This window comes from Carassius gibelio, chromosome B19, assembly GCF_023724105.1.
Source record: "Carassius gibelio isolate Cgi1373 ecotype wild population from Czech Republic chromosome B19, carGib1.2-hapl.c, whole genome shotgun sequence".
Classification (NCBI taxonomy): domain Eukaryota; kingdom Metazoa; phylum Chordata; class Actinopteri; order Cypriniformes; family Cyprinidae; genus Carassius; species Carassius gibelio.
Genome location: NC_068414.1, coordinates 17,629,023 through 17,656,112, shown reverse-complemented (window position 1 = coordinate 17,656,112; position 27,090 = coordinate 17,629,023). Strand labels below are relative to the sequence as shown.

Sequence of the window (27,090 nt, the reverse complement as noted above, 5' to 3'; positions counted from 1 at the left end):
TGAGCTGACCCCTCCGTTAATGAGATTGTCATTAGGTCGGTTCCACAGAGCTTTCATAGGAGGCACACCGAAATGAAAGAGAAAGACTTAAATCCACTGCAGCCCAGTTACTATTTCAGAAACACTTTAGATGTCAAGAACATGATAGAAACTTTCAAGTGATTAACCATATGCACCTTAACCTTATGAAGCTTACTATATCATATTTGAGTTTCAACATGATCACGACTTTGCTGAAAAATACCTGTTGTTCACGAGCTACTGTATAAATGCATTTTGCCATCTGATTGATCGTTTATATTATTAAGTTTTGGCTTTTTAAGATGCTTCGGCCTGACCTCCACTCAACACACCAGGCTTGGCATATTTACCACACACACACACACACACACACATCTCCCTCATTCTGACACTCACACAGGAGATTATGAAATCATCCTGTTGATGAAACTTGGCTTGGATGATGTGGGCTCCCACACACACACACACACACACACACACACACACTCGACGCGGTGCAGTGAGTAGAAGCTCAGAGCGGTCCACTGCCTCTCGCCTCTCTGCTCAGGCTCAAGCTGACAGAGGGCTTCACGTCCGCCTCGGGGGGAGACAGTCCGAGCGTTGATTTAATTTCACAGTATAGTTACTGCTCAGACGCTTAAGCGAAACAGAGGATAAAACCGAATGGCCTTTCCTGACATCACGGAGGTTGACCTAAATGAACTGATGCATGAGGAGGCAGAGGATGTCTTTGATGATGACGGTAGGGTCACGCTGGGACGGGGTGGGAAGTTTAGGCCGTGGTTGTGTTGAATCCTGTGGAGATGTGGTTTTCATGTGTCATATCTCAACAACAGTGTCGAGTGGGTGTTCACTCCTGGTTGTGCTGAAGTACATTAGTAGATCTGTTTGATAACTCGGATGAGCGTGTAGCTGTAGAGCTGAAACGTCGCAGCTGTTTGCATTTCACAAGGTTGTGCATGATCAGACATGTCCCTTTGAGTGATATCTGCTGTTTGATATGCCAAAGCAGAGAAACGGGATGCTTGTTGATCTTCTGGAGGGCAGAAATTTCCCCTCTTTGTGAGATTTGCATAAATTAACATACTGTAAGAGTTCTGGAGAACATTTACTGTAAGGGTACTCCTAAATGACTCTTTGGAGCAGCACAAACAGAATGTAAAAAGATGTAATGACTGCTTTTTTATGTAAATGGAGTTTCAAGTAGATGAATGTTATATGACTTTCTCTCCATGAGCATTAGAAATGTTGCCAACAAAGAGCACAACCGCTGTGATTTGTGCTTAGGTATTATTACAATTTAAAAGAACAGTTCTCAGTTTTAATATATTTTAAAATGTCATGGTAAAGCTGAATTTTACTCCAGATGATCCTCCAGAAATCAGTCTAATATACCGATTAAATACTATTTTCAGTGTTGAAAACAGCTGTGCTGCTTCATATTTCTGTGGAAATCACAATTCAAGTAAAAAAAAAATGCATTTATTTGAAATAGAAATCTTTTGGAACCGTGTAAATGTCTTTACAGCCACTTTTTGATCAATTTAATGCATCCTTGCTGAATAAAAGTATTAATTTCTTTAAAAGGTTTTAACTGATTGAAGTGCTGTTAAACCCTTTTACCTGCTGCCTCTATGAGAACAAACGTTTGTCTGTGTATGATAAAATAGAGAGAAAGAATAGTATGAAAGTGATTTATTTCACTCAATCCTTGACTGTAAATTATGACTAAGATCTTTGTCTTTTCCCTCTAGGGGTTTAAACTGAAGGAACAGCATGTTCCATGAGTTTGGATTGGGTGGAAATGTGTTGATGTGATCTATTTATAGACTGGGATTGAGTGAATGTGTTGGACATTACCCATCACTTTCACATGCTTTTAGACAGCACTGTTTAAATGCAGAACCATGTGCCAAAACAGATAGTGTATATAGATATTTAAATAATTATAAATAATTATGGTATCACCATTGTGCATTATTGTGTTGCAGAGAGTAGTTTTCATCTTATATACATTTGTGATATTTGAAATATATCAATGCACCCATGTTTTGGGGGACCTTGCTGACTTTGGTGTCCTATAGGCATTATAAAACCTAACCAAAGAAAACCTGTTTCTTATTTTTCAGATAATTGTAAGATTTGTTAGTCTAGTGCTACAACTTTTGCTAAAATATTTTTAGTAAACCGCCTAAATTGACATAATATTAAATTAGTATAAACTGATAATTGAACCCCTGTTGTCCTCTCACATCAACATCCACTGATGTATTTGTTAGTTTTGGACTGTTTTCACTTGTAAAATGCGTTTGATCTTTGCATATTTCGCTCCTGATTCAGACAAGACAACTTCTTCACTTAAGAAAGCAGTATTACGGACTCATATTTAAGTTGGATGCTAAATTTCACTTCACAACACATTAACTGATGGACTGGAGTGGTGTGGATTACTTATGGATTATTGTGATGTTTTATCAGCTGTGTGGATTCTGACGGCACCCATTCACTGCAGAGGATCCATTGGTGAGCAAGTGATACAATGCTGAATTTCTCAGAATCTGTTCAGATGAAGAAACAAGCATATCTTGGGTGGCCTGAGGGTGATAGCAAATGATAGAAGGTGTTACTTGACTGGACTGACCCAATTTAGATGTTAATATTTCTGCCACAAACATCAATCATCGTGCGTTTTATGTGTTTTCTTTTGGAAATTCAAAATCCAAGACTCAAAAATCCTCCAGTATTTAACCTCCATCCAATAAAACAAGCTCATGAGGGTCCCTCAAATCTTTTCCAGTTCATTACAGGCCATCCAACTTTCTCCAAAATCTTTTACACTTCGGCTGTTAATTTTTCTTTAACCTAATTCGATCAAAAAGTGTTTGTGGAAACCAAATACACACTCGTGTCCTTTTGCATGTGCCTCATGAGTTATTGAGAGAGGGTTTTCATGTGGCCGCCTGCAGCCCCTTCAGTAGAGAGTGAAGTCTGTTCTCTGGTCCTGAAGCAGTATGAGTGCTGAGAATAAGCTCAGAATACCTGGGTCATGGTGACTAGTGGAGTCTTGGAAAGTAACATTCATTTACATTAGTCTCCAATATGTCTGACTAACCTGACTAACCAAAATAAGTGCCACCTAAAGCAGTTACAACTGGGCACACTTAATATTATGACACCTAATTAAAATTCATGAGACTGTTTTATAATTATGTTCGCCCACACTTGTCAGATTGCTCCTTCTCTCCTTTTTCATCAATATACAATTACAGTTGGTATCATGACTATATTGATTTTGCAGTATTACATTTAATCTCCTACCTAATTGTTAAAAGCATAAAATAAATAGTCAAGGAAATGTTTCTGTATTTTTATTTAAAGGTCTTTGCAACTTTATGATTGGCTAAGAGCTCATGCGATATTGCTTCAGTGATATTGTAAGGTGGCAGAAAGCTGCTGTATATGTAAGAATTGCACTTAAGCTGGATTTAATCATGTTTTCTGTCAATCAAATCAAGTCTGTGTAAAAATCAGTGTCAGATTACAAGTGATTCGTACACCCCTCATCTATGGCACTCAGGCTGGGGAAACCGTATCCCCTCTGGGGTTTCAGCAATGATCGCTGTGGTGGCATTTGATTTCAGCCCTGATCGGCTCCATGTATTGATTCATGCAGCACAAGAGATTTACGGGTGTAATCGGGCTTTAACTCAGCCGTTGGTAGAGATGTTATCTGCAGAACTACACAATGTGCTCGGTCATCATCACATCACGCTGTCCAAAGCTGCCAGTGAAGAACTATGATGTCAGTGTCTATGTCAGCAAGGCAGGATTTATAGGAACAACAGCATCGACTGATATCTTCTCATTATCAGAGGCTGATTTACAGTGAGAGAGAGTGAGTGAGTGATGTAGCACTGAACGTTTCACACAGCTGTTTGAGTCATCACACCAGACACTTTATACAATAACAAGATGAAAGTAGTTACCATAGATTACAGAACTGATTATAAGACTACTGAGTCTGAAATGTGACTGGCTGAGCCTTGTTTAAAGTATTGGGGTGCATATTATCTATAAATAGTTACCCACAGTTAGACTAACTGACTATATTATTGCTGGAAGAATTTGTGTATTATAATAATAATAATAACTTATTATTAATGTTTTTATTAATACATCAGATTATTTATCGCAGATATGTTATTATGTAATATATAATATTTTATAATAATATATATTGCAAGTCTTTTATGATTTTACCACTTAAGTCAGTTTATGAGTTAGTTTTCTTTTTATTAATCAGCGTTATCTTTTTTTCTAGTAAATATCTTAAAATATACAAAAGATACTAATACAATTAATTGACTGCTTACGCAAAGTCAAATATTTTAACTAACAAATATTTAATTAATAAAAAACAAAACAAACAAACAAACTTGACTGCTTTTGTTGGATTATGCTCTGAAAAAAAGTAAGGAAAATGACAATGTTATTGATGCAATAACAAAGTAGCATAAAATAACAAAAAATTATTAATATTTTCTGCACTTTATCTTTTTTTTAAAGTCAACATGCAGTCAAAGTTGAGTTATTTTTCTTTCTTTTTTTGATGTAATATTTCAGTATTTACAATAAAACCATGTGCTTTTGTAATCTTTAATCAAAATAACTTCCCTACCCCTTTGCAACAACTTCTCTTCTCTTCTCTTCTCTTCTCTTCTCTTCTCTTCTCTTCTCTTCTCTTCTCTTCTCTTCTCTTCTCTTCTCTTCTCTTCTCTTCTCTTCTCTTCTCTTCTCTTCTCTTCTCTTCTCTAATGACTCTGAGTATACTGGTGCAAGGGTGGAACAAACCGTCACTCTTGCAGCAAACAGCAACGATCCAATCAATTCCCAACGCACAAAGTTCAATTACTCTATATTTTTCGAGTTCAATCATTTTCACCAGGTTATACATCTCAACAAGGATGAAAAGACAATCACAAGTCCTGTTTCATGCCAACTTAAAGAATATATTGGAGTGCAAGAACATTTTGCACTGCATTCTTTCTTTTTAATTTCATTTTTGGGCTATTGATAGAGTTATCGATAGAATAAAAGAGAAGTAACAGGAAATTATTGGCTAGTGAAAGAGGGAGTGAGATGTGAGGTTTGTGTGAGCACCCAAGTAATTTTTTTTTCTCAGAATTACAGCCATACTTTGATTTTTGTTTGTAGGTTGGTTCAGGCTTATGCAGATTGGAGGCATTAGCCTCTCCCGCTGCAGCTTGCGTGCTTACGGTTTATCCATCCTTGTAGCGTGTGATGCTCAGGGCAAATGTGTCAGAAGGAAGAAGCCATGACCTGGTCATAGCAACTCAGGACACATGTCCTCGAGCGCACAGAACAACATGTACAGCCTCAGGAGGAGAGGAAAAGTACATGGAACTGCTGATTGCTTCTCTTTCTTTGAGCAGCCAGAGTAGTGTTTTTAAAGACCGCTCGATTGAGAGATTCAGGTGTTATGTGTACAATGACTGTTGTGTGGGGGGGTTGTGCATTACGGTGTGTTTTTTCCTCAACGCCACATGACGGAGGCCTCCATTGACCTACTTTAGACCAAACAAACAGAGCTTTCCACAGACACGAGTCTACGACTGTATTCTTGTGCTGCACGGTGGGTGAAAACACACAATGTGGAGAGGTTGACAGATGAGCACTAACACTTCCTGGTTTGCTCTGAACCACCATTCAGTAGGAAAACATGATCCGCCATACCCTGGATGATTTTGTTTCTTTATGTCATTTATCACGACAGTACTGATCTCAATCTTACCGTGAACCTATTATGAAGACAGCAGCTTGCCGAACACCTGGAGGCCCGGCTGTCCACAGACAGCTGTGTGGGTTTGGCACCGTGGGCTGCTACCTGCATCAGAGTCTGTCATTATAGGACCAAAGGCAGGAGATTAGCCACAGGGCACGGCAGCCTATAATCTAAAAACCCAGGCTTACTGAAGGCCTTCAAACATCATGAAATATACACAGTTTTGCTGTGCTGCAGTTTCAAAGGGTTTAGGGGGGAATTTACGGCCTGACAATTTACTTAGAACTAGATTAATACGTTTTACAAGAATATGTGAGTGGTTCCTAGACATGCAACACTTTCTAAAAAAGAGCTTTCTACTAGTGGTTCTTTACGTTTTTTGACCCAAACGATATTTGAAGTTCTGAAAATCCTAGTTTCTATTTTGTTTCTATTATATTTCTGTCTTGACTGGATTTTTATAAATATTTTAGCTCAGTACTCAAAGTGTTTTAAGATTTTATTAATTTAAATAGCTTTTCTAGGTCTAGAAATCATGCGTTTAAAATTGGAGAATTAAAATAAGAAATCTCTTTATTGTTGATAATTTAAGCTTGTTTTAATATTTTAAATATAATTTCTTTATATTAAAAACAATTTTTCATTTTTTTATATATTATCTATCTTATTTTAAGTCATGTTGAGGCCACGCTGGAAGTTTGTAAATATGTAAATACATAGAAATTAATTTGTAATTCAAATGTAATTCATACATACAATGACGTGAATACACATTTTCTATGATGTTTTTAATTTAATTACATTCATTTTGATATTTTTGGGGGGCCATCACAGTGTGAGATACAAATTAAATCATGAAAGAATAAAATAATCATTAAAATAATGACATTCCTCAAGAGAAAACCTTAGTTGGTAGGTTGACATAGATAGATGGATATTTTTGTTTCTCAAGAGAAAAAAGGGAAAAACATTTTCATATATATATATATATATATATATATATATATATATATATATATATATATATATATATATATTGTAAAATATTATCAAATCAGGTGATGTAATGTGACGACATGAGAAAACATGTAAAAAATTACATTTAGTGCATTATTATGATTGCATAGGGAGATCTAAGATAGTCCTTTATAAAGCTAGTAACAGAATACTTCCAAATTGTTAAAGTGATCATTCTATCAACAGCTTCACACATACTGATCTTCAGCTGCGCTTGTCTGGCTGCTTTTCGTAACCTCTTGACCCCTGTGGCATGCTTTAACCTATTTCTGTTTGTCTCTTCCAGTGGAAGTGATTGCAAATACCTGAGCTCATGTTTGCTGAACAGAGCTACATAGACGTGTGAATGATTCCTGCTCAGTCTATATTTACAATAAGGAGCAGCATTAAATACCAAGACTGAGAATGAGTGGACTGTTATGTTTAAGTGCATGTCCAGTCTTGTTTATCTAAAAAAGACTTCTAAGAGATGAGTGTTTCCTTCACTGCATATTGACTCAGATTATTAGCCTTCTGTTTTCATTCATATTTCAACAGCTAACCTGTTTAAGACCAGTTGCAAGTGAATGGAGAAAGCTTTTTCTTCTGTATCAGGCTCCTGTAAGCCTGAGAACTGAGGCTCCAGTAAATATAGCTTCTCATCGGGGGCTGCTGATGACAGCCATAATTACAGGATGAGGTGAGCAGCAGCTGAAAGAGAGGATGCATGTGGAGGTGTCTGTGCTGCACTGTCCAAGCCTGTCTGGATGCACTCAGCCTCTCCGACTATTATACAACACATCGCACCACACCATATGAGAGTGATGTACCTCCAAGGTCAGGTGTAACCACAATGAGCTCAGCGGGAAGACTGGGACATAAAGAACGAGACATGATGTAAAGTGGCTTGCACAGTAACAGTACCTAAATCAGCTGCTCAAACTTTAATGTGGTCATGCTGATTCTGCTGTAAAGTGCAGCGCCTGCAAGGCACATTTCTTCCACCTATAGCAAAGACTTCAGCTCGGGGAACAGATCTGTGTGTTTTGCTGATAAAAAGATAAATGAGAGTGATACTTCATGCATAATTAATCCTTTTAATTGATCTCTTATCTGCCCACATTGTCTTTGAAATAACATACTAATACAGTAATACAGTCCCAAATGTTTTGGTTCCAATCGTTCCAATTCAAATAAAAAGTCAATCATTGAAATTTAAATGACTGATCCTGACATTAATGTTGATGAGGGGTATGGAAGATTAACAGTTTCTTCTAGTAGGACTGCATTTGTAAGATATAAAAGTTTTATTGAATGTATTGATCACCACAGCTGCATTTACTTGAAATATAAAAACAGTAATACTGTGAAATATTATTTCAATTTTAAATAACTGTTTTACATTTGATTATATTTTCAAATTCAACATTTCTGTGATGGCAAAGCTGTATTTTAAGAGCCCAAAATGCTGTAACAGATGTTACTTTCAGTGTTAGTAAAGCACCACAACTGGAGCATAATGTCATTGTTTTACTCTATATTCAAAAAAAAAAAAATAAATAAATAAATAAATAAATAAATAATAATAATAATAATTTTTAAATTTTCAGATGGAAAAGTTTTATCCTTTGCCCATTTTAAAATTCAGTAAGGCTACTAAAATCTCTTTGCTTTATAAAGAACAACAGCAAAATTATTTTCTTAAATATTATGTAAAAAATATGAAGAAATACTTAAAACGCCAGTAATTAGGTGCATTTCTTCTTCATTCTTCAAATCACTGACTGTTCTTAAAATATTACTAAAATTATATAGTTTATTATTAAAAATGGTAGTTGTGCACCTATATGCCTGTCCTAATTATAACAGTAAAAATATATGGTACAAGACTTCATGTATAATCATTCATAATCATAATCATGGTGCAGTTAATGAACCCGTTGTCCAGTACTTTTAAGCTTAGCTTAACACTGATACCCTGCTCTTTTGTTAAGACAGTATTCCAGCATTTACGTGGGTCAGTGGTCAGGCAGCTTGTGCTCTTTTCTATAGTGTGCAGGTTTCATGTTGCCTAAAGGCACACTGAGCTATTTTAAATATGCAAAACTCCTACAGACACATAGTTTAAGTAGCTTAAGATTCACTCTGACAGCTGAGCACATACCCCATTAATGCCAGCCCCTGATGTGGCACACTACAAGCCTCAAATCAGTCAAGGGTGAATATGACAAAACCGTGAGGCTCCGCCCACTACTACAGCGCTGCCTTCTGATTGGCCCGTGGCGGCTGTGAGGGAGCGCTACAAATCTCTACGAGTGTAGGCTACTACATTATGATTTTTGATGCGCTTCTGTTCTGTCGTGCTGGATGCGTTCCGTCGGCGAAGTCTGAGGAGCTGTCATTCAACACGTTTGGCTGTGATAGTTTTTATTTAGCACACATCAGCACATCGAGGCACAGAAAGGAGAAGTGCTGTTTTGTTCGCATGGATGGAAGTGCTCAAAACGAGTCAATAACATTCACTGGGAATAAGTTTTCTGTCTCGAGCGGTGAGTACACTACATCATTTAAATGTGGATATTACAGCTCATTGTGGCGACATACTGTTTTACAGCGTGCGTTTGCTGGAGGGCTTTTACAAATGACAATTTTAAGGCATAACGTTAGTTGTGGTTGCCCACGAATTGTCATTGTTTTTTAATGCATTGTGCATGTGATGAACTAATTAACTCGTTTTTAACTCTGCATTTATCTTCTCATATTTACTGTTGATATATCTATGATTCTGTATTTTATACGTTTGTAAGGCACTGCGCAAGAAATTCTGCAGAAGCCGGTCTGAAAGCAATTTTATATTATAAACTATATGTAATCAATCCTGCACTAAACTGAATCGGACTTTAGTTCGCTTCTCCAACGAATCGTTCTTTTGAATCGGATCTTTTCAATGAATCGGGTGGACCGGTTCAAAAAACACAGTTTACGATTAGAGCTTCACTGGAATCTGTCTTAGCGATTTAGCATTTCACGTTAATTGTTTGTATGAACGTTTTTATCAGCACACAGTATGCAGAGCTGCATTTTTAAATGTCGCTAGGTGTAGATTAATTGTCGTATTGTTTAAATGTAAATTAAAATTATTGGTTCTGATTTATTTGTTTTATGAGCAGAATCTTTGCTGAATCAAACTAAGCGGGTACACATGAAATTATAATAAACGTTATTATTAATAAAGCGTAATAAAAACAACATAATTGATAGCACCATGTGTATGCTTTATCTGAACATGGATTGATTCTTTTATAACCGGTTCTTTGAAACCAACTGGTTCGAGAGAACTGATTCGTGGAAATGAATCTTACGTGCCATGGCTAATAGCTGCACTTTGTTGGCTCGTGCAAGTGCGATTAAAACAGATTGTGTCATGAAATAAGACAAGCTGCCATCAGAAAACCAGCCTGATGTCTGTTTGAACCTGCTGGGGTATAATTTGGCAGCTGCCAGCTCAATATTTCATGAGTTCATATGGATGACACAGTTACATATGTTTACTTCCAGAAGGTGAAATTTAAGGTTACTTTTCTATATTTGGAAGCTAATGTGACAGTGGTTTGAGGTATTTGTTTATATATCAAAATATTGTGCAATAAACATAAAATATATATTATTATAATTTGCAGTGCTTGAATGAATCAGTCTTATACTTTCATCTCGTTTCCAGTTGTCATATATTTTTTGCTTTGGATCAAAGTTTTTCCTGTTGTGATTTATCTCAGAGCTGGTTGTTTTGGTTGAGAACTTAGAACTCTTTAATGAGGATTTTATTGAAATTCCTCCAAAAAAAAAAAAAAAAAAAAAAAAAAAAACGCTTCCGAAACCAAGACCACTGAAAAAGTGGGTGGTCACGCTCTATTGGAGGGGGGTGTTTAGAGCCTAGAGCTGCCAAAGCAGTGATAAATGAGCATCTCTCCAAATTTGATCTTTGAAGTTTGTTTTCACTGAATAAAGCCAGCTTTCCCTCCCTATCATCACTCCAGCTCCCAGCTCTTTTTACTCTTATCTCTTCAATCTCAGCCTTTCAGAAATGTTGTTTAGTGTGTATTAGATCACATTCTACTAACTGTTCTCCGTTTGACTTTTTTTTTCTTTCTTTTTTTCACCGTTTTATCTCAGAGTCGGTGGGATGCAAACTAGCAATTGTTTGAGTCGGACAGGCAGCATTGTGTGTTTGAATACAGTACATTTATGGCCGTATTTATTTATACAAGAGCTCATTATGGCAAACTAGACAGTCCTTGATTCTTTTCTAAACTCTCAACAATGAGAAAAATGATCGTATGAGTGGTAAAGTTGATGGCAAAGTTTATGATTTCAGCAGAGCGTGTTATTTCATATTTGTGAATTTCGCTGGATAAGGAAAAGCTCAGTGAAACTTGGCAGGCGTTCAGTAAGATGAGGCCGCTTTACTGCAGGCTCTTTAAAAAACATCCAATCTTATCTCTGGAACGGCTTTGAGCACATCAGCTTTGTGAGTTGCTGTTAAGCTGTTTACAGTAATGTTTAGTCCTGGTGTTTTTCTGTAGGCTTTAGATGTTTATGTTTTCACAGCTGATGATAATCATTGAATTTTCCCCTTTGGGCGGTCAATCATCACTGTATAATCCTGCTCAGGAGGCCTTCTACCATTGCTAGCCCAACTTGATTTAGATGTGACTGTGAACTGGCTTCCATTTGTCTATTTGGATTTATCTTGGTTCACATTGAGCTGAGGTATCTCTACACAGATATAGGTTAATTGGGCTTATGGGGTTCATATGTGTTTGAAAGGCTCTCTCTCTCTCCAGTGATCCTGTACAGACAAATCCCTGTCCCAAAGTCTGACCCCTAGGGCCTGTGGAAGGTTTTTAAGAAAACGTGGAGGTAGAAAAGAAGTTTGAGGAAAGAGAGATCTTAGAATCTTTTTTACTAGGTGGAGAAAGCAGGATGGAAGAGGTCTGGGTTTATTTATTGTCACTTTGTGTGTATGACAGGGGGCAGTGAGAGGTTTGGACTCGCGTCACGGTCGTAAAGGGAGCTAAATCAAATCAGCGCGGTCATCAAGAGGCCGGCAGAGCGTCAGTGCTACTATAGAATCAGTCTCCACTGACATATGCTCTTTGTTGTCCGCTAACACTCAGCCAGTATCAATCAAACAGCACTCTCAATGAATATATTGCTTCTTGTAATGTTAACAAGTACATGGTAATGAAATCGCATTGTCTACATCAAGTGGGACGTAGGTTTGTGTGGCTGATACAACATTTGAATCAGGTTTATAAATGGTGTCCAGTAGTGTTATTTTCATGTTTTTTTTTTTGTGTTATCATTGATATTGATTTGTTTCTTCCATTCTGATTGAGTAGTTTAGCTCTGTTCCAAAACCTAGTGAACCACCTACGCAGCTGCCTTCTAAGTGGGATTATTTGCTGCATGATATTGAAGAAAAATGTGATGTTAAATAATGCAGTACATATGATAAGAATAAGATAATGTCTTGTGTTTAAAATTAGTCAGCTATAGCAAGCCGTTGCAATATGCATATTGCGATTTGCACATGTGCAGCATTTTATAGCCCTAAAATGCAACATAATAAAGAATATAATACATTTCTGTACAGCTGTCATTGGTCGCTGTCGACTCGTTTTCCGTTTTGGATGCTGTGCATTCTGGGCTTGCCTTATCCAGAATTTATAAATGCGCTGCTGCCTTCAAAATTGACCAAATGTCTTCTTTTAAAGGTAGTGTAATATCGATTTTGCATTACGAGTGTGTCTGTGGTGCCTTAAAATGCTGTCTAGGTAGGTGGCTGACTAGATTTTGGAACGGAGCTTGTGTTTTGTTTGGTTTCTAGAGAAAGGCAATATGAAGTGAATGACTTGGCTTCTTCTGTTCTTCACTCCCTCTCTTCCTAAACAGATGACATGTGCTCTTAGCTGTCATCAGTAGGGATACTATCCCATAATCCCCCCTGATAAACAGTGTTTGAATTTTACCACACTGAGGACAGGACACCCCCCGTACATCCGTTTTGCAGACAGTTATTGCATAGTGACACAATCTCTCAGCCCTGTGATTAGTATTACGGTGGTTTATCCCATAAACATAAGCTGATGAACTCAGTGTTTTTGTTTTTCCTTGTCTGTTTGCATAGCAGTTAGAAAGTGAGCGTAAATCTGATTGGTTGTGGTGGTTTCTTCCTGAAATGTCATTGGCTGACTCAATTGAGGTCCTTGGATGTTGTCGTGTATGACTTATTCTCCCTCAGATGATGACTGATTTTTTTGATTCTGTCAGCTGTGACATGTAATCTGCTTTGAAAAGCCAAATCCTTATGCCTTTTAAAGGGTGCGTCCTCCTCGGGGTCTGTCCTGACATACAGCTGTGCTTTAGCAGAGATGAAGTCAACGCCCTCCCGTCAAACCCAGAAGCGCTGTAGATAACAGGAAAGCACCCTCATAAACTACGGCTGATTTTTAAAGCCAACTATATTTTTACATCTTATAACCGAAAATGCCGGAGATAAACCGACCAAGTACCTATTTGGGTTTTTCCCTCAATGTTAATTGATGAGATTTTCTCACAGGTAAAAAGTGTAAATATTAATTTTTTATTATGACGTTATTCAACATTTCCATTCATAGCACAAAAAAGTTACTCTAAAGTTTAATAGGGTTAAAGGTTTTTTGGTTTGTTTTTTTACACCCCGAGTATGTAATATTAATGATATTTGTCTTCGTGAGCACCACTAATTCAGGATTTGGCTTTTTGCCTGACCTAAATGCACCACATCAAACCTCTGATTGGCAGATTTCATCATCTTCATATTTCATTGTATTTTTAGTACATAGTTTAATCTTCAGTCTGCAAGGGTTGTGCATCAAGAGTGTGTTTTCTTTCTTGCTTAGATGCTTTGAAGTTGAAAGCGACATGTCATCTTTAATTTAAAATGTCTTTTCAGTCCTCAAAACAAAAAAACGGTTTCATTGTTTCATCTACATATGCACAAGTCAAAATGTTGGCGTCTTTTTTTAGCGGTGTTCTAGTTATGTCCAGTTGGCAGAGTGCAGGAGAGACAGAAATGAAGAGGCAACTGTCTTTCTCCATCTCTGTTCTTGTCTTACTTATGCATCTAGCACACACACACACACACACACACACACAATAATCTTTGGCTGAAATGCTGAATCAGAGATCCATCTGCAAGAGTCTGTGTCCGCATGGATCAGTGACGGCTTTATAAATTCAGTCATTTTCTATTTTCCAAATCTAACAGGACTGTTTTCCACCATAGCCATGTCTTATGTGTGGTATTGGACTGGCCAGCACTGTCTAAATAAAGAGAGACCAAATGAAGTGAAACTTAGTTCAGTGGCTTAACAATTGTAGGAGACTGGCATAGCCCCTCAGTGACCATCCACATTTACTGTTGAACTTAGAAATATGCATCTTATTTTAGGACAGCTGTTCCTTGGAGTGCAGTTGCTTAAAGGGATAGTTAACCTAAAAATGAAAAATCATTTCAAACCCATTTTTGTTTTCTTTCTTCCTTAGAATACAAAATAACATATTTTGAAGCATGTCCAAGCTACTCATTTGCATACGGTGTTATTTTTGTCACAGGGAAGAGGATTCACATCATATCACATTTGACATTTGATCTGGGTTTGTGTTGGTTTTTAGCCAGCTGTGTGCTATGTTATCCTCAGATACTCTCACACAGTAAAAAAAAAAAAAAAAAAAAAAAAGTATTATTATTTTATTCCTAGGCCTCAAGCTCCTGTCTCCACATATAAGGATGTTCATCATTCTAACTCTAGTTTTGCCTGGCCTCTGTTTTCTCTTTTCTACTATGTAAATATGGTTCAGTGTCTAGTATTACAGCAAAACATCCACATATCCCTCAGAATTGTCCCTCTAGTCTGGCCCAATTTCAAACTAATTTATTTCTCAGTTTATGTATAATTTTTTTACGTGTGTTTTCCTCATAGCTATCTTCAAGTCCGTTTAAACCAGTCAGTGCTCTGCCTATGGACCATGTTTCCATGCACATAATTCAATTCATATCACAATTTGATCATATTACAATTAAAAATGTGTGATGTAAATGTGTTACCCTAATTAAACTAATATACATTATTGCTAATAAAGCCTGATTTTCATGGAAATGCCTTATTTAGAATTCAGAAAAAGCAAGAAAATGTTCAGAGCAAGGAGGGAGATTTTAGTGTATGTCTTAATTTATTAATTTAATATGAATGGTTATGTATACAAGAATATTTCAATAGTCTTTTTCTGAATAAAGGCTTTACCAGAATATGTACTATAGTTGAAAAACCATGTCAACCTGTTATTTTTCTTCGCTGTGATATTTGAAAGAATGCTTATCATAATTTTTACTTTCAGAGGTTATCAACTCCTATGGGCCTCCTAACATGGTTTCTTTCTGTCTTAGTTCAGACACAGTAAAGATGAAAATAGTATGACATTTTAATATTTGCCGTTAGATAACATTCAAATGCTCTTCAGTCTTATGTCTGTGGATTAAATATGAAATAAATCATCCATTAATACCAAAGTTGGGCCAAATGATCCTGCTGAACACACTTTCCTGTTCAAATATTGACCCGTTTAGTAATAAATTAAGTAAAGAGGTTTTTTTTATGATAAGAGATTGATGTCGGTGGCTTAAATATAAATGCCTGTGTTTGATCATCAGAAGAATCAAAAAGATTTGACCATAAGATTCATGAATTACTGTTTGTATTTTAACACAGCTTAGCATTTTAGCTTTAGGCGATATTAAATTTACATCCTAACAAAACAAAACTTGATAGGTTAACTTGTCAGCTTGATCTATATCAGTGTGTTCAAACTCTTCAGCTTTCACATTCCCATTATATGACCTTATGACCTTTAAGCTGACAGAAATGAGGAAAATATAAGGTGTGGCATATACCGCACTCAAAATAAAGATCAGTTCATTGATACTTTATTAAATTGTTGGAAACAATCTAACACAATTGTTTTTTCTTCCCAAACGTCACCAGTAAAACCATTCCGGTTGACCAGCAATAAAGCAGTTATGACTAAACTGCACAAGCACTTCGGTTCTCTTTGCATGTAGAAAATGTGGATTTCTTTTTGGTCCACTTCAGTTTGGGTCTCTGTTAACTTTCAGTTCAATTTTTAAGGTTAGAAAGTTTTCAAGAGTGTTTCAACTGACTTGAATGAAGTTGAATGGAACAAAGCATCACTGACCGTAGTGAGAGGGAGTTTTTGTATTGTCTTTGTATTATCCCTCCCCTTACATTCTTTGCACAATTTTTTGTTATTTTTAGGCAAGCCTGTGTCACATTCTATTGTGTGTTTCTGTTTTTTCTGACATTGGGAATGTTTCACTTGTTTGTTCTTGCTCTGTCAAAAAAGTTGTGCTTATCTCATGTTTGCATTTTGGAGATATGATCAGTGTGTGCAGCAGCTAACCCTTATTTAGTTATTTTTGTGAAGGCTGCTGAAGTTTTTTTGATTACACTGTTTGAATATTTTATACTTGCACCTCCTATAATGCCTTCTTCTTAAGGCACTATAAACTTGAACAGTTTGTCCAAATAATGTTCATGTGTCAGTAAACTTAAAGTGCCTCCCAATTTCAAGAAGAATGTTGGATTTTTTAGGACCCTTTTAAACAATAGCAACCAGTGTTATGACCACATGATCTTTCGGTCACAACACAAGAGCATCCATTCAGTCATCATACGCCTGCTTTAGAATCATCTTTCACTGCGTTTATAATCTTTGTGCTTATAATAAAGACTCCTTTCCTGTGCAGCGATGTAAGCCAGTCTTATGACACATCTGGTCGTTGAGTCAACCAACAGACTTGTTGATTTTGAGTGTATGTGGTTTTGCAGATCCTTGTTCTGGCCCATTTGGAGACACTGCCCAAAGCACACATTACTCCAGCTTGAGTAGAACAGGGTAAGTCGGTCACTGCCACATGCCTGACAGCTGGCATGGGTGTTTGAAGTGAACTCTTCGCTTTTCTAAGGCGTAGAGGAGAGTGTGGAACAAGACCAGCATCACACAGCAGCTGGGATTGAACTCCTACCTTAGAGCAAAAGACCGGGGAAGACAACGGGTCCTCAGAGCAGAAGGACAGGAGGAGGCCTGCTGCGGGGGATCCATGATAACCGTGTTCTTTTACTGGACACATTGTGCATTGTCTGCTGTTTCTATAGAAACTATAATTTAAACCGCCTTTAGGAATCGTGCTGCTGCTAAGTTGCAGTGTGGGTTGAGTTTGATGATATTCACGCGTGCAGATAGTTTCCGCTTGTGCATGCGGCCGTGCACACGTGCTTGCACTGGAAATAAAATTACTCTTACAGAGCGCTGAAGTGCAGAAAGGAAATAGAATCTATAAAATCCTGATGTTATTTGTTTGATTTTAATCGCATCCATTTTTGGTTTTTCAGTAAAAATACTCTAACAAACTTAAAAAGATAGTTCACTGGAAAATTAAAAATTGTGTCATCATTTACTCACCCTCAAGTTGTTCTAAACCTGGATGAGTTTCTAGCCTCTATTGAACAAAAAAGGATATATTTGGAAGAATCTTGGGAACCAAACAGTCGATGGTCAGGTTTGGGACAATTTTCAGGTTGGGCGACCAAATGATGACAGAATCATTTTTGAGTGAACTATCCCTTTAAAACTAGAGTTGCACTAGTGATAAAAGTGTCTGAAATGTTAAGCTAATCATTTGTATGTTATGGTTGATAACCAGTCAATTTAAGATATTAAAAGTCAATATTTTTCTCTGCAGTTGCTTTCTTGTTTTAAACCGCTCTCTAGATCCACTTAGATTTATGCTTAAAACAACAAAAACACTAGTCAGAATTCATAATATGGGTTGTTGGGAGGACACGAGGGACCCCCTCTGCCTCACACACATTTTTTATTCAGCACTTCTCCAGCCCAGCTTCAGGACCCCCTCATACCCTCAACGAGCCAGACAAACATGGTCCCTGCTGGAGGTGACAAATTAATGAAGCCCCCCTCTCTGGTTCTTTTGTCCTCCTCATCCGTCTCTCACAGTGAAGAGTTCAGAGTTGGGTGCCAGGCAGCTGTAGTCAGAATACTTATGAGGCGTCGTGCCCAGAGGGACGGGGATGACGTAGCCCACATCAATGGTGCTTCACGAGTGCCTGTGAACCGAGACGACTAGGCCTGAATAGAATGAGTGGAACAATCCCAGCATGCACTGGGTGGCACAGTGTCACTTTGTGTTTTTGAAACTGAAGTGGAACCTTTGTTTGTTGGAATAAGCAATTGGTTATATTGGTTTCCTTGTGTTCGTTTTGTGTTTTGATAGATTTCAGTATTAACCCTTGCATGCATAAATTCAGTTAAAAATAAATAACATTGCACTATTTAAATTCAATTAAAAATGTAGTAAACAAATGTAACTGAAATAAGTTAATATACTATACTTACACTATATGCACAGTAACACATTTTATGTATAGATATATACAGTTGTGCTCATGGATCTCAAAATCATACAGTCACTGTTGGAAAGGGTTCAAATATGCAGAAGATGCTGGAAAAACAAAGAATGTGCAGGAGCTGGAGGATTTTTCATTTGAACTGCTCAGGACCAACGAGGGACTCATGAACAACTATCAGAAAACAATATCATGTCATGGATCATACAGGAAATGACACGCAGTATTAAGATTCAATTTTTAGGAACTCTGAATTGTGTTGTGGAGTATATGTAAACATCTGTGAAATCCTTTATTCTGCACAGTACTAAATAACATGCAATTTTTCATGATCCCTCTTATTTTTACACTTATGAGCAAAATTGTATATATATGTTATATTGTATTAAATAATCCTAATACAATGAAAAATGTATATGTATGCATATACAGTATATGTATACATCTGTATTTTATTTTAGTAGATTATTTTATTTAGCTATTTTATTAGAACATATATTTTTTTTATTTTCAGAACTGAATATTTATTCTTGAATATTAATAAAAAAAATATTTATTTAGAAAATCGTGCCGTTTTTAAGCTAGTATAGTTTTTACTTGTATAGTTTTGATAACATTATGGACACCAAACAACAAATGGGACAAGTATTTCGAAAAATATGGAAATTTAATATCGCCATCTAGAGCAGTTCTGTGATTGGATGGGTTATTTTAGACTTCAAGAATTGTTTGCTGGTGTGTATTCTTTTAATATTTCTGCCTTTTTATTTTCCCGTTTATGACGATGATCTGAGTGTTTGTCATATGATCAAAATGTACAGAACATTAGTTCATTCTAGAGGCAAACCCAATATAGCATTGCCTATAAATAGCCTGTTACACAAGACTCTATTTCAGAGCTTTATTGGTTTGGGGTAGCTTTATATAAGCAATTATGTATCTATTGCACTGAGCACAAACCCACGGGTGTATGGTTACCTCCGACAAACAGCCCCTGGATACAGTGTGAAACCTCAACTATGGAGAGAATCTCAACTGCAAAACCCAGATTTTCCCGTTTTCTGGTGTAGATCTCAGTGTCAGGCAGGGTTACGAAGGTTGCTTGTTGATCTGGGGTCAGAATGAGTCTCTCACATCGATGATCCTCATTACCCTCCGATCAGCACTGTCATTATCCCGCTTTGCTCTGATGAATTATGGGAGGTTGGATAAGCTATAAGGAGATCAGGGATGATCTTGAAGTCTTTTTTGTAAGCAGGAGATTTCTGTGATCATTACACTAGTGATGACGTTGGTCTTTCTGGGCTCCATTGGGCCGCCTCATGCTTCTAAGTGCTTTTTCTGCGTCTTGATCTGCGGTGGCCTTGAGCGCGTTATAAAAACCTCTGAATGTGCCCCGTATGGGGTCTTCTCACCCAGCAGTGCTATTTTCAGTCGCGTATACACAGGAGATTAAATGACTTTTTTTTTTTTTTCAGCCAGTTTTATGTACTTTGATCTAGAGTCACTGTTGTCAGGATATCTTTTCATTAGAAAGCCAGTATCTCTCACAAAATAAAATCCGGTGAATGTGTCCTAAGTTAATCACAGCATTTGTTGTAATATCGGTTACCACATACACATACAAAAAAAGCAAAAGCAAAAGCAAAAACCCAAACATAAATCTGTGACATGGATCAACTTCATTTCATATTGTTTTGTACATTTCTGCATTTAAACCCCTTATCTTCAGTTATAATTGCATTCATGTAATCACTGTTGATTATTCATTATTTGTGTGTTTTAAATAATTTAATGTCATTAAAGGGATAGTTCGCTCAAAATCAAAAAGCACTGGTAGGTTTAACAAGATGTGGGTGACTTTTATTCTTCAGTAAAGAAGATGTTTAGCCGAAACTGTGGTCTCTGCTGATTCATAAACTGCAAGTCAATGGCTACCATCACTTTAAGAGTCAGAAAAGCATTTCATTGTAAAACAAAATGAATATATATGCTCCTGATTATACAGTATATTTTGATCTTATGAAGCGAAACAATTGGTCCTTGCAAGAAACGGAACATTTTTAGAACATTATTGCCTGTGATCCAAACAGGGACATTTTCTGGGTGAATTTTTGGGTGAATTATCTCTTTAAATGGAGTACTGGTTAAAAATGTGCATTTGGTGAACTCACACAACCCTTCCCCCATCTGTAGCACTGACTTCTCTCTTACCCAGAATCCTCTCTGCCCTCTTGCAGGAGTGTCCTCCCGCTTCCCAGACATCATGGCTGCTGGCACTCACTCTCCTGGAGGGCCCAATGGCATCATCAGGAGCCAGTCGTTCGCCGGCTTCAGCACCCTGCAGGAGAGACGCTCTCGGTGAGGTTATGGGAAGACTTTCCACTAGATTTTTGAATGTAAAAATAAACTTCAAAATTGCAAAAGCGCCACTCATTGCGTTCATGTAAATCAGTGGGTGCAGTAACGGCATTAAAGAGTGTGTAAAGAGTGTGTTTGTTCAGGGCACGCTAGCTTATCTTAGCTTGACGGAGTGCATCGTGAGTGGATGAGCCTTAGGCAACAGAATGTGCTCATTCTACACAATGGCCTAGATTTACTGTAGCACTACTTGTCGTGCGTGTGACACGTTCAGACACGTTCATGTCAAGCAACCAACTGCCATTGTGTTATTATGAAACGGTGAACTGTGACATCAGAAGTAGGCTAATAAGTACCCTGTCTTTTGACAGATGTCTTAATGTCAGGAAGCACTGAGGAATTTGTACAACACTACAAGCTTTATCCGCATGTGACATGAATCCTTGAAGCCTCTCAAAAGAGAAGAGGCTGGTTATTTGCATGGATATTACAGCGTGAAGTGCACTAAAATGCCAACACTAGACTACAGGCTTCAAGTCTGCACTAAGCTTTTACACTGGAAGACTATTTCACCCCCAATTAAAAAATGTATAAAAATAAGAAATTATTTATTTTAATTATTTCTGTGTATATACTGCAATGCATTTTTTTTTTCAATTGCAAATTTTTTTTTTTTTTTTTTTACATTTTTTTAGATTTTATTTCTATTTTCTATTTTCAAGATTCTCATTACTGTAATGATGAAGTGATTTATTTTATATATTTCATAGAATTACATTTCTATTTAAATAACAGTAATAAAAATGTTAATTTGTAGTAATTTTATTAGTTTTTTGTTAGCATTTTGCAACTCAATTATTTATTATCATGTTTACAGAAATATCGTCACATGCAAATAATCTTAATACTTGTTTACTCTGACAGCAAAATAAATAAAAAAATAAATAATAATAATTTTAAATTGTCAACTGGTTGAGAGCCAGCAACATTTGATGCAATAGAGCTCGGTTTTAAAATCAGGCGAGCCGCAGCACAATGCAGCAACTTTGATTTAATAAACTAAGGCTTTTTTTTTTATTTTATTTTATTTTTTTTAGAAAAATATAATTTCTTAATGCAAGCTGATTTTGTGGTGGCAAAGGGCCGTTTTCTTAAGATTCATTCACATCTGTTTCCAGGTGTAACTCCTTCATGGGGAACTCAGCAGTGCAGAAGAAGCCCATCTCAAAGCCCAGGAAGCCCCATCTGTCCGGGCACAAGTCCAGCAGCAGCAGCAGTTCACGAGAGCCGCAGCCCAAAAGAGTGGAAGAAGTTTACGGAGCCCTCAAACAAGGCCTGGAGTGAGTGCTGCTCAGATGTTTCCTCTGATTCACATTTCTCTTGTCACGTAGATCTTCTCTCCCACTACAGTCATATTGAGTGCATGAATCACTGCTGCTCGGATGGCTGTGATGAAATCTTTGTGTGCAGTCATTGTTCCTGCATTAGTCTGAAGTCTTTGTCATTTTCTCTTTCTGTCAGTGAATATCTAGAAGTGCACCAAACAGAGCTGGATAAACTCACTTCCCTCATGAAAGACATGAAGAGGAACTCTAGACTGGTGAGACTGGATTTGACATCATCAGGAATGTTTTTTTAATAGGAGACATTCTGGCATACTGCAGTGGCATATTTTTATTTTTGTGTTATAAACAAATATAAAACAAGTGAAAAAAGTACAAAAAGAAATTAAAAACTCATTAAAAAGTCATTAATTGCAGTGCAGCATGTGTTGTGTGCTGGAGTCAGACTTCTTTACTTGCAAAAATAAGCGAGAAAACCCTGGTGAACTATTTTCAGCACTTTATCAGTTCAATTTAGTTGCATTAAACAGCATAAACCAGCCTGGACCATCAAGCTGATCTGAGATGGTCTTTTCTGCAGGGATTTTGTCCAAACATCAGTTTTGTTTAATGATAAAATGTAGCATTTCCTCTGAATTCACATATCTTTTTTTCTCCCTCAGGGTGTGCTGTATGATCTGGACAAGGTAGGGTCCCTAAACACATTAATGCTTCTTAACCTGTCTTAGGTGACCTGTGTTAACCTTTCTAAGAAGTTTGAGGTCAGAAACATGCAGCAGGAAAAATAAGCAGCTTAGCATTAATGATGTGCTGCATTCCTGCGGCAGTGATCTGTTATTGCGACACACTAATCGCCGCAGGTGTCAGTCGTGTTGAAAATCAGGGGCTCTGAACTTAGATTCATCCCTGTTTGAAGAACTTTCTTCTCTTTGGTCTTTTCTTTTTCAGTGAATAATATAAATGTTTGACATTTTCTCTTCTTGCTTCCTAGCAAATCAAGTCCATAGAGCGATACATGCGACGACTGGAGTTCCACATCAGCAAGGTAATTTTTTTAAATATATTTATGTGTGTGTGTGTGTGCGCATTCATTGTCTGTTTAATAGATTGGAAAAAGTAAAGGCAGTACAACATGTGAAACAAGTTTTTTTCTGAGAGCGTTTCGGGTTTCCAATAGCCGCATTTCCACTGTCGGGCCAGTGCGAGCCAGGGCTTAAAACGGCCCGGGCGGGGCTCATAGCCTCGGGCCAGTAGCACCGAGGCCAGAATAGCGCAGGGTTTCCACAGTCAGGACCTGAAGCTCTGCTGCGCTTCACTAAAACACACCCTTTACACGCCTCTCAGAACAACGTCACAAAACCCCATCATTCACCAACAAAGAGAAGTTATCAGAAAACTAAGAAATAAGTCACTGGAACTAGCGCAATCACAAAACGAACATGATAAAAGTGGCCGTGTGTTTGTATGCTTTGTTACATATTCAAATCGCATCAACGTTTTACTATCGATTAAGTTATGCATTGAATTAATTTCTCTAAATTCAACATCTTGAAAAAAGGACTCAAAATTAATCACACAGAAAAACATTTATTTATATTTTATTTTATTTTTAATGCTTATGAAAATAGCCGCAGAGCTAAACTCTCGAGACGAGATTTATGACAGATAATATAAGTTACTAAATAAATACACCATTGTGATATAGAATAAGAAGCTGACGTCTGATTTCTTCAAGCGGTCATATTTACCATGTTTACTATGGTAATGTTAATGTCTTTTACATCGCTTATAAATATGTTTGCCTTGTTCAGTGATTATAATCCACACCAGATCAAGTTATTTCAAACACTCGCTGCTGACTAAGAGTGAGTTTTGAGCTCAACTTATTTTAAAAAGTCTTTAATACCAGTGTTAAAGCTGTTATCTTTCTGAAATGATCCGCAGTGCTGAGCTCTCTAGACGCGGTGAAACTCCGCCTTTGTTCATAACCCCTCCTCTAGCCCCAGCTGGCCTGCTTTGGCCCAAGGTTTTCGTCGGGCCAAAAAACCCAGGCCGTTGGCCCTGAGGAAGCCCCGACGAGGCACGATCAAGCCCCGGAAGTGACAGTGGGAACGTGACTGGCCCTGGCACACGCTAGCATGCCCACTTTAATGTCCCGACTCATTTTGAGTCTTCCGGTTTGACATTCTCCAGTGTCTGGAGTCCTGCTGTGTCCCCTTCTTCTAGCAGTGTGTTTCAGTGACATTACAGGTGGGTGTCTGCTGTAAACTACGGTGCTGACTGGCAACTCAGCAGCACGTCTAGTCCCAAAGTAGCCATGGCAACCTGACGACAGGAGCTTTGAGGCAGTCGAAGTGCAATTCATAGCTCAAATTATAGCCCTACGCACTTGAAATTAGCCCCGCATTCAACTAGCTCACTGGAACTCTCTGAACTGTGTGGTAGTGTACGGATCTCAAAAACAACAACAACAATCGCCCTTATAAAGAACATTTTGAGTGTGACTCTTTCGTTTCCCCGTGTGTTTTATGCTGTTTATGGTTGCCACTGGATCTAGGTCAAAGCAATTCCCTCGAGTGATGAACAAACCTCTGATGGCTCGATCCAGGGTGGGAATGAGCGTGTGCATGTCTAAATTGGGGGAGATGCATTTTCTGTATGATTTTGGTGAAGTGAGAAGGGAAAGTTTATGCTGCCCTATTTAGTGCACATGGATCATCAGTCTTGACATCCCAGAGGAAAGAAAATCACAGATGAGATCTCTTCAATATCTCAACTATTTCTCCCAGGCAGAATTAATATAGAGTAAATGAACAAGTCTCCTACTTCTCCTAATTTTCTCCTGAGGAAAAAGACCCTAGTCATTTCATATGTGTCTTCTCTGAAGCTTCAGAAGAGATCTCAACGCTTGCTTAGGTTTGCCAACATACTTGTGATGGCCAGTTCGTGAACGAATTATTATTATGAGATGGTTCTTTTAAGAGAACCGTTTAAACCAGTACAACAAATCAGACTGAATCTTTTGTAAAATTAACATGCGTGACTTCAATAACACCCTGGACTTTAGAGCTGCACGATTAATCGTTAAAAGCTCACCATGTCTATCTAATTTCTACATGACAACGATTCGTCTGTGTCTATTTAACCTTCGAAAAAAATCATACAGGAAATCATACATTCAAATCTGGCACAGAGATTCATAAAAAAAAAAAAACCTGATTCATCCAGTAATGAAACAAGTGAAATTTATGAGTTGTACAAGCTACAGGTGCATCTAAAAAAAACTGAATATCATGGAAAATGTATTTATTTTTTGTAATTTAATTAAAAAAAAAGCTAACTTTCTTATATTATATATGAATTGCACACAAACTGAAATATTTCAAGAGTTTTTTGTTTTAATTCAGATGGTTACGACCTACAGCTTGGGAAAATTTAAAATGTAGCATCTCAAAATATTTGTATATTTTTCAAAGATCAATCAAAAAAAGATTTACTAAACAGAAATGTTCAAGATCTCCAGAGCAGGTTTAAGTATGCACTCAATACTTGGTAGGGGCTACTTTTGCAAGAATTACTGCTTCAATGCAGCGTGGCATGAAGGCAATCAGTCTGTGACTCTGCTGAGGCATTATTGAAGCCCAGGTTGTTCTTGAATCCACTTTTCCTGACAACCTTCACAAGGCTGTGGTCATCCCTGTTGCTTGTGCACCTTTTCCTACCACACTTTTTCCTTCCAGTCAACTTTCTATAAATTTATTTTGATACAGCACTCTGTGAACTGCCAGCCCTTTCAGCAATGACCTTCTGTGACTTTCCCTCCTTGTGGAGGCTGTTGATGATTGTCTTGTCTTTGCCAAAATTGGTTGCATGTTCTAAACCAGCTCAAGAGGTACACCGTATTTATACTCAAAATTGATCAAACTTATCAAGCTCAAAATGGAATATTGAAATTTTTTGAGATACTGAATTTTTTCATTTTCCCAAGCTGTAAGTCGTAACCATCAGAATTATAACAAAAAATCTCTTGAAATATTTCAGTTTGTGTGCAATGAATCTAGAATATAAGAAAGCACTAAATTACGAAAAATAAAGACCTTTTCCATGATATTCTAATTTTTTGAGATGCACCTGTATTTATGATTGAGTCACTGAATGATTAATTCAAACTACTTTTTTTTATCCTTTTTAATATAAAAAAATGTTTTATATATATATATATAAATATATCCGGGGTCGCTAGATTTTGCACTTTCACACTGCCAGTGATGACCCGGTATATGTGCGTGCTTTCACACACAACCCTTGAAGATCCCGTAACGACACGTGACATCAGCGCGTGACGTGTAATGTATGAGTTGAAAACGCTAGGCACGTTATACTTTCACTGAAGCAAGCAAACGGTCTCGGCGTCAGTGCGGAAAGTGAGGAACTAACTGATCTCTGCATCATTAGTTTGCACATATGTTTTCGTCGCGAACGTTGATCTTTCTTCAAAACAGCCGGTAAAAGAGTCGCGCGATAACACGCGTCATCACTTCGACACGGAATTAGATTTGGCTTTTGTTCACACAGCGCTCGTCCCGGGTCGAACCCCGCAATGTTACTAGGTCCCCGACCCGGGTTCAATTCGGTAGTCGATCCCGGGACGTGGTTGCTTTCACACAGAAGGCGACCCGGCAATGTTCCGGAAATATTGCGGGTCCGACGTGCAGTGTGAAAGGGGCTTATAGCACCTTCTCTAAGAAGTTAATTCTAATAGGTTTGTTCCTTCCTCTTTGTTCCTTCCCCTTTAAAGCACCCAATGGCTTAGACAATTTTATTTTAGTTTCATAGCCTCTGTTGAAACACATCAGCAGAATAATATGTGGCACATTGATCTGTGAGAGCTGTGGCAAAACTAATGTCTATAATTATATCATTATTTTATGTCTCTCACAGAAAGGATATTGATAACAGCCTTCAGACCTCAGCAGGGGTTTGTGCTTTTAAAAATCAACTTTATCACAACCATAGTTGT

At 37.5% G+C, this 27,090-nt stretch overlaps 1 protein-coding gene across 2 annotated transcripts in view; it reads left to right on the top strand.

Moving 5' to 3' along the window:
- The first annotated feature begins 497 nt into the window (after positions 1-497).
- The window catches only part of ripor2 (RHO family interacting cell polarization regulator 2), a 43,453-nt gene continuing 16,860 nt past the window's right edge, over positions 498-27,090 (top strand). Inside the window, exons 1-6 of one of the 2 annotated variants that reach the window (XM_052584935.1) lie at positions 498-763; positions 20,607-20,727; positions 21,906-22,067; positions 22,249-22,327; positions 22,733-22,756; positions 23,062-23,115. In XM_052584935.1, the coding sequence (XP_052440895.1) occupies positions 685-763; positions 20,607-20,727; positions 21,906-22,067; positions 22,249-22,327; positions 22,733-22,756; positions 23,062-23,115 (519 nt within the window). In that variant the 5' untranslated portion in view covers positions 498-684. Of the gene's footprint in view, positions 764-9,102; positions 9,370-20,606; positions 20,728-21,905; positions 22,068-22,248; positions 22,328-22,732; positions 22,757-23,061; positions 23,116-27,090 lie in introns of those variants that run through there. The other variant, XM_052584936.1, reaches the window with a different exon arrangement.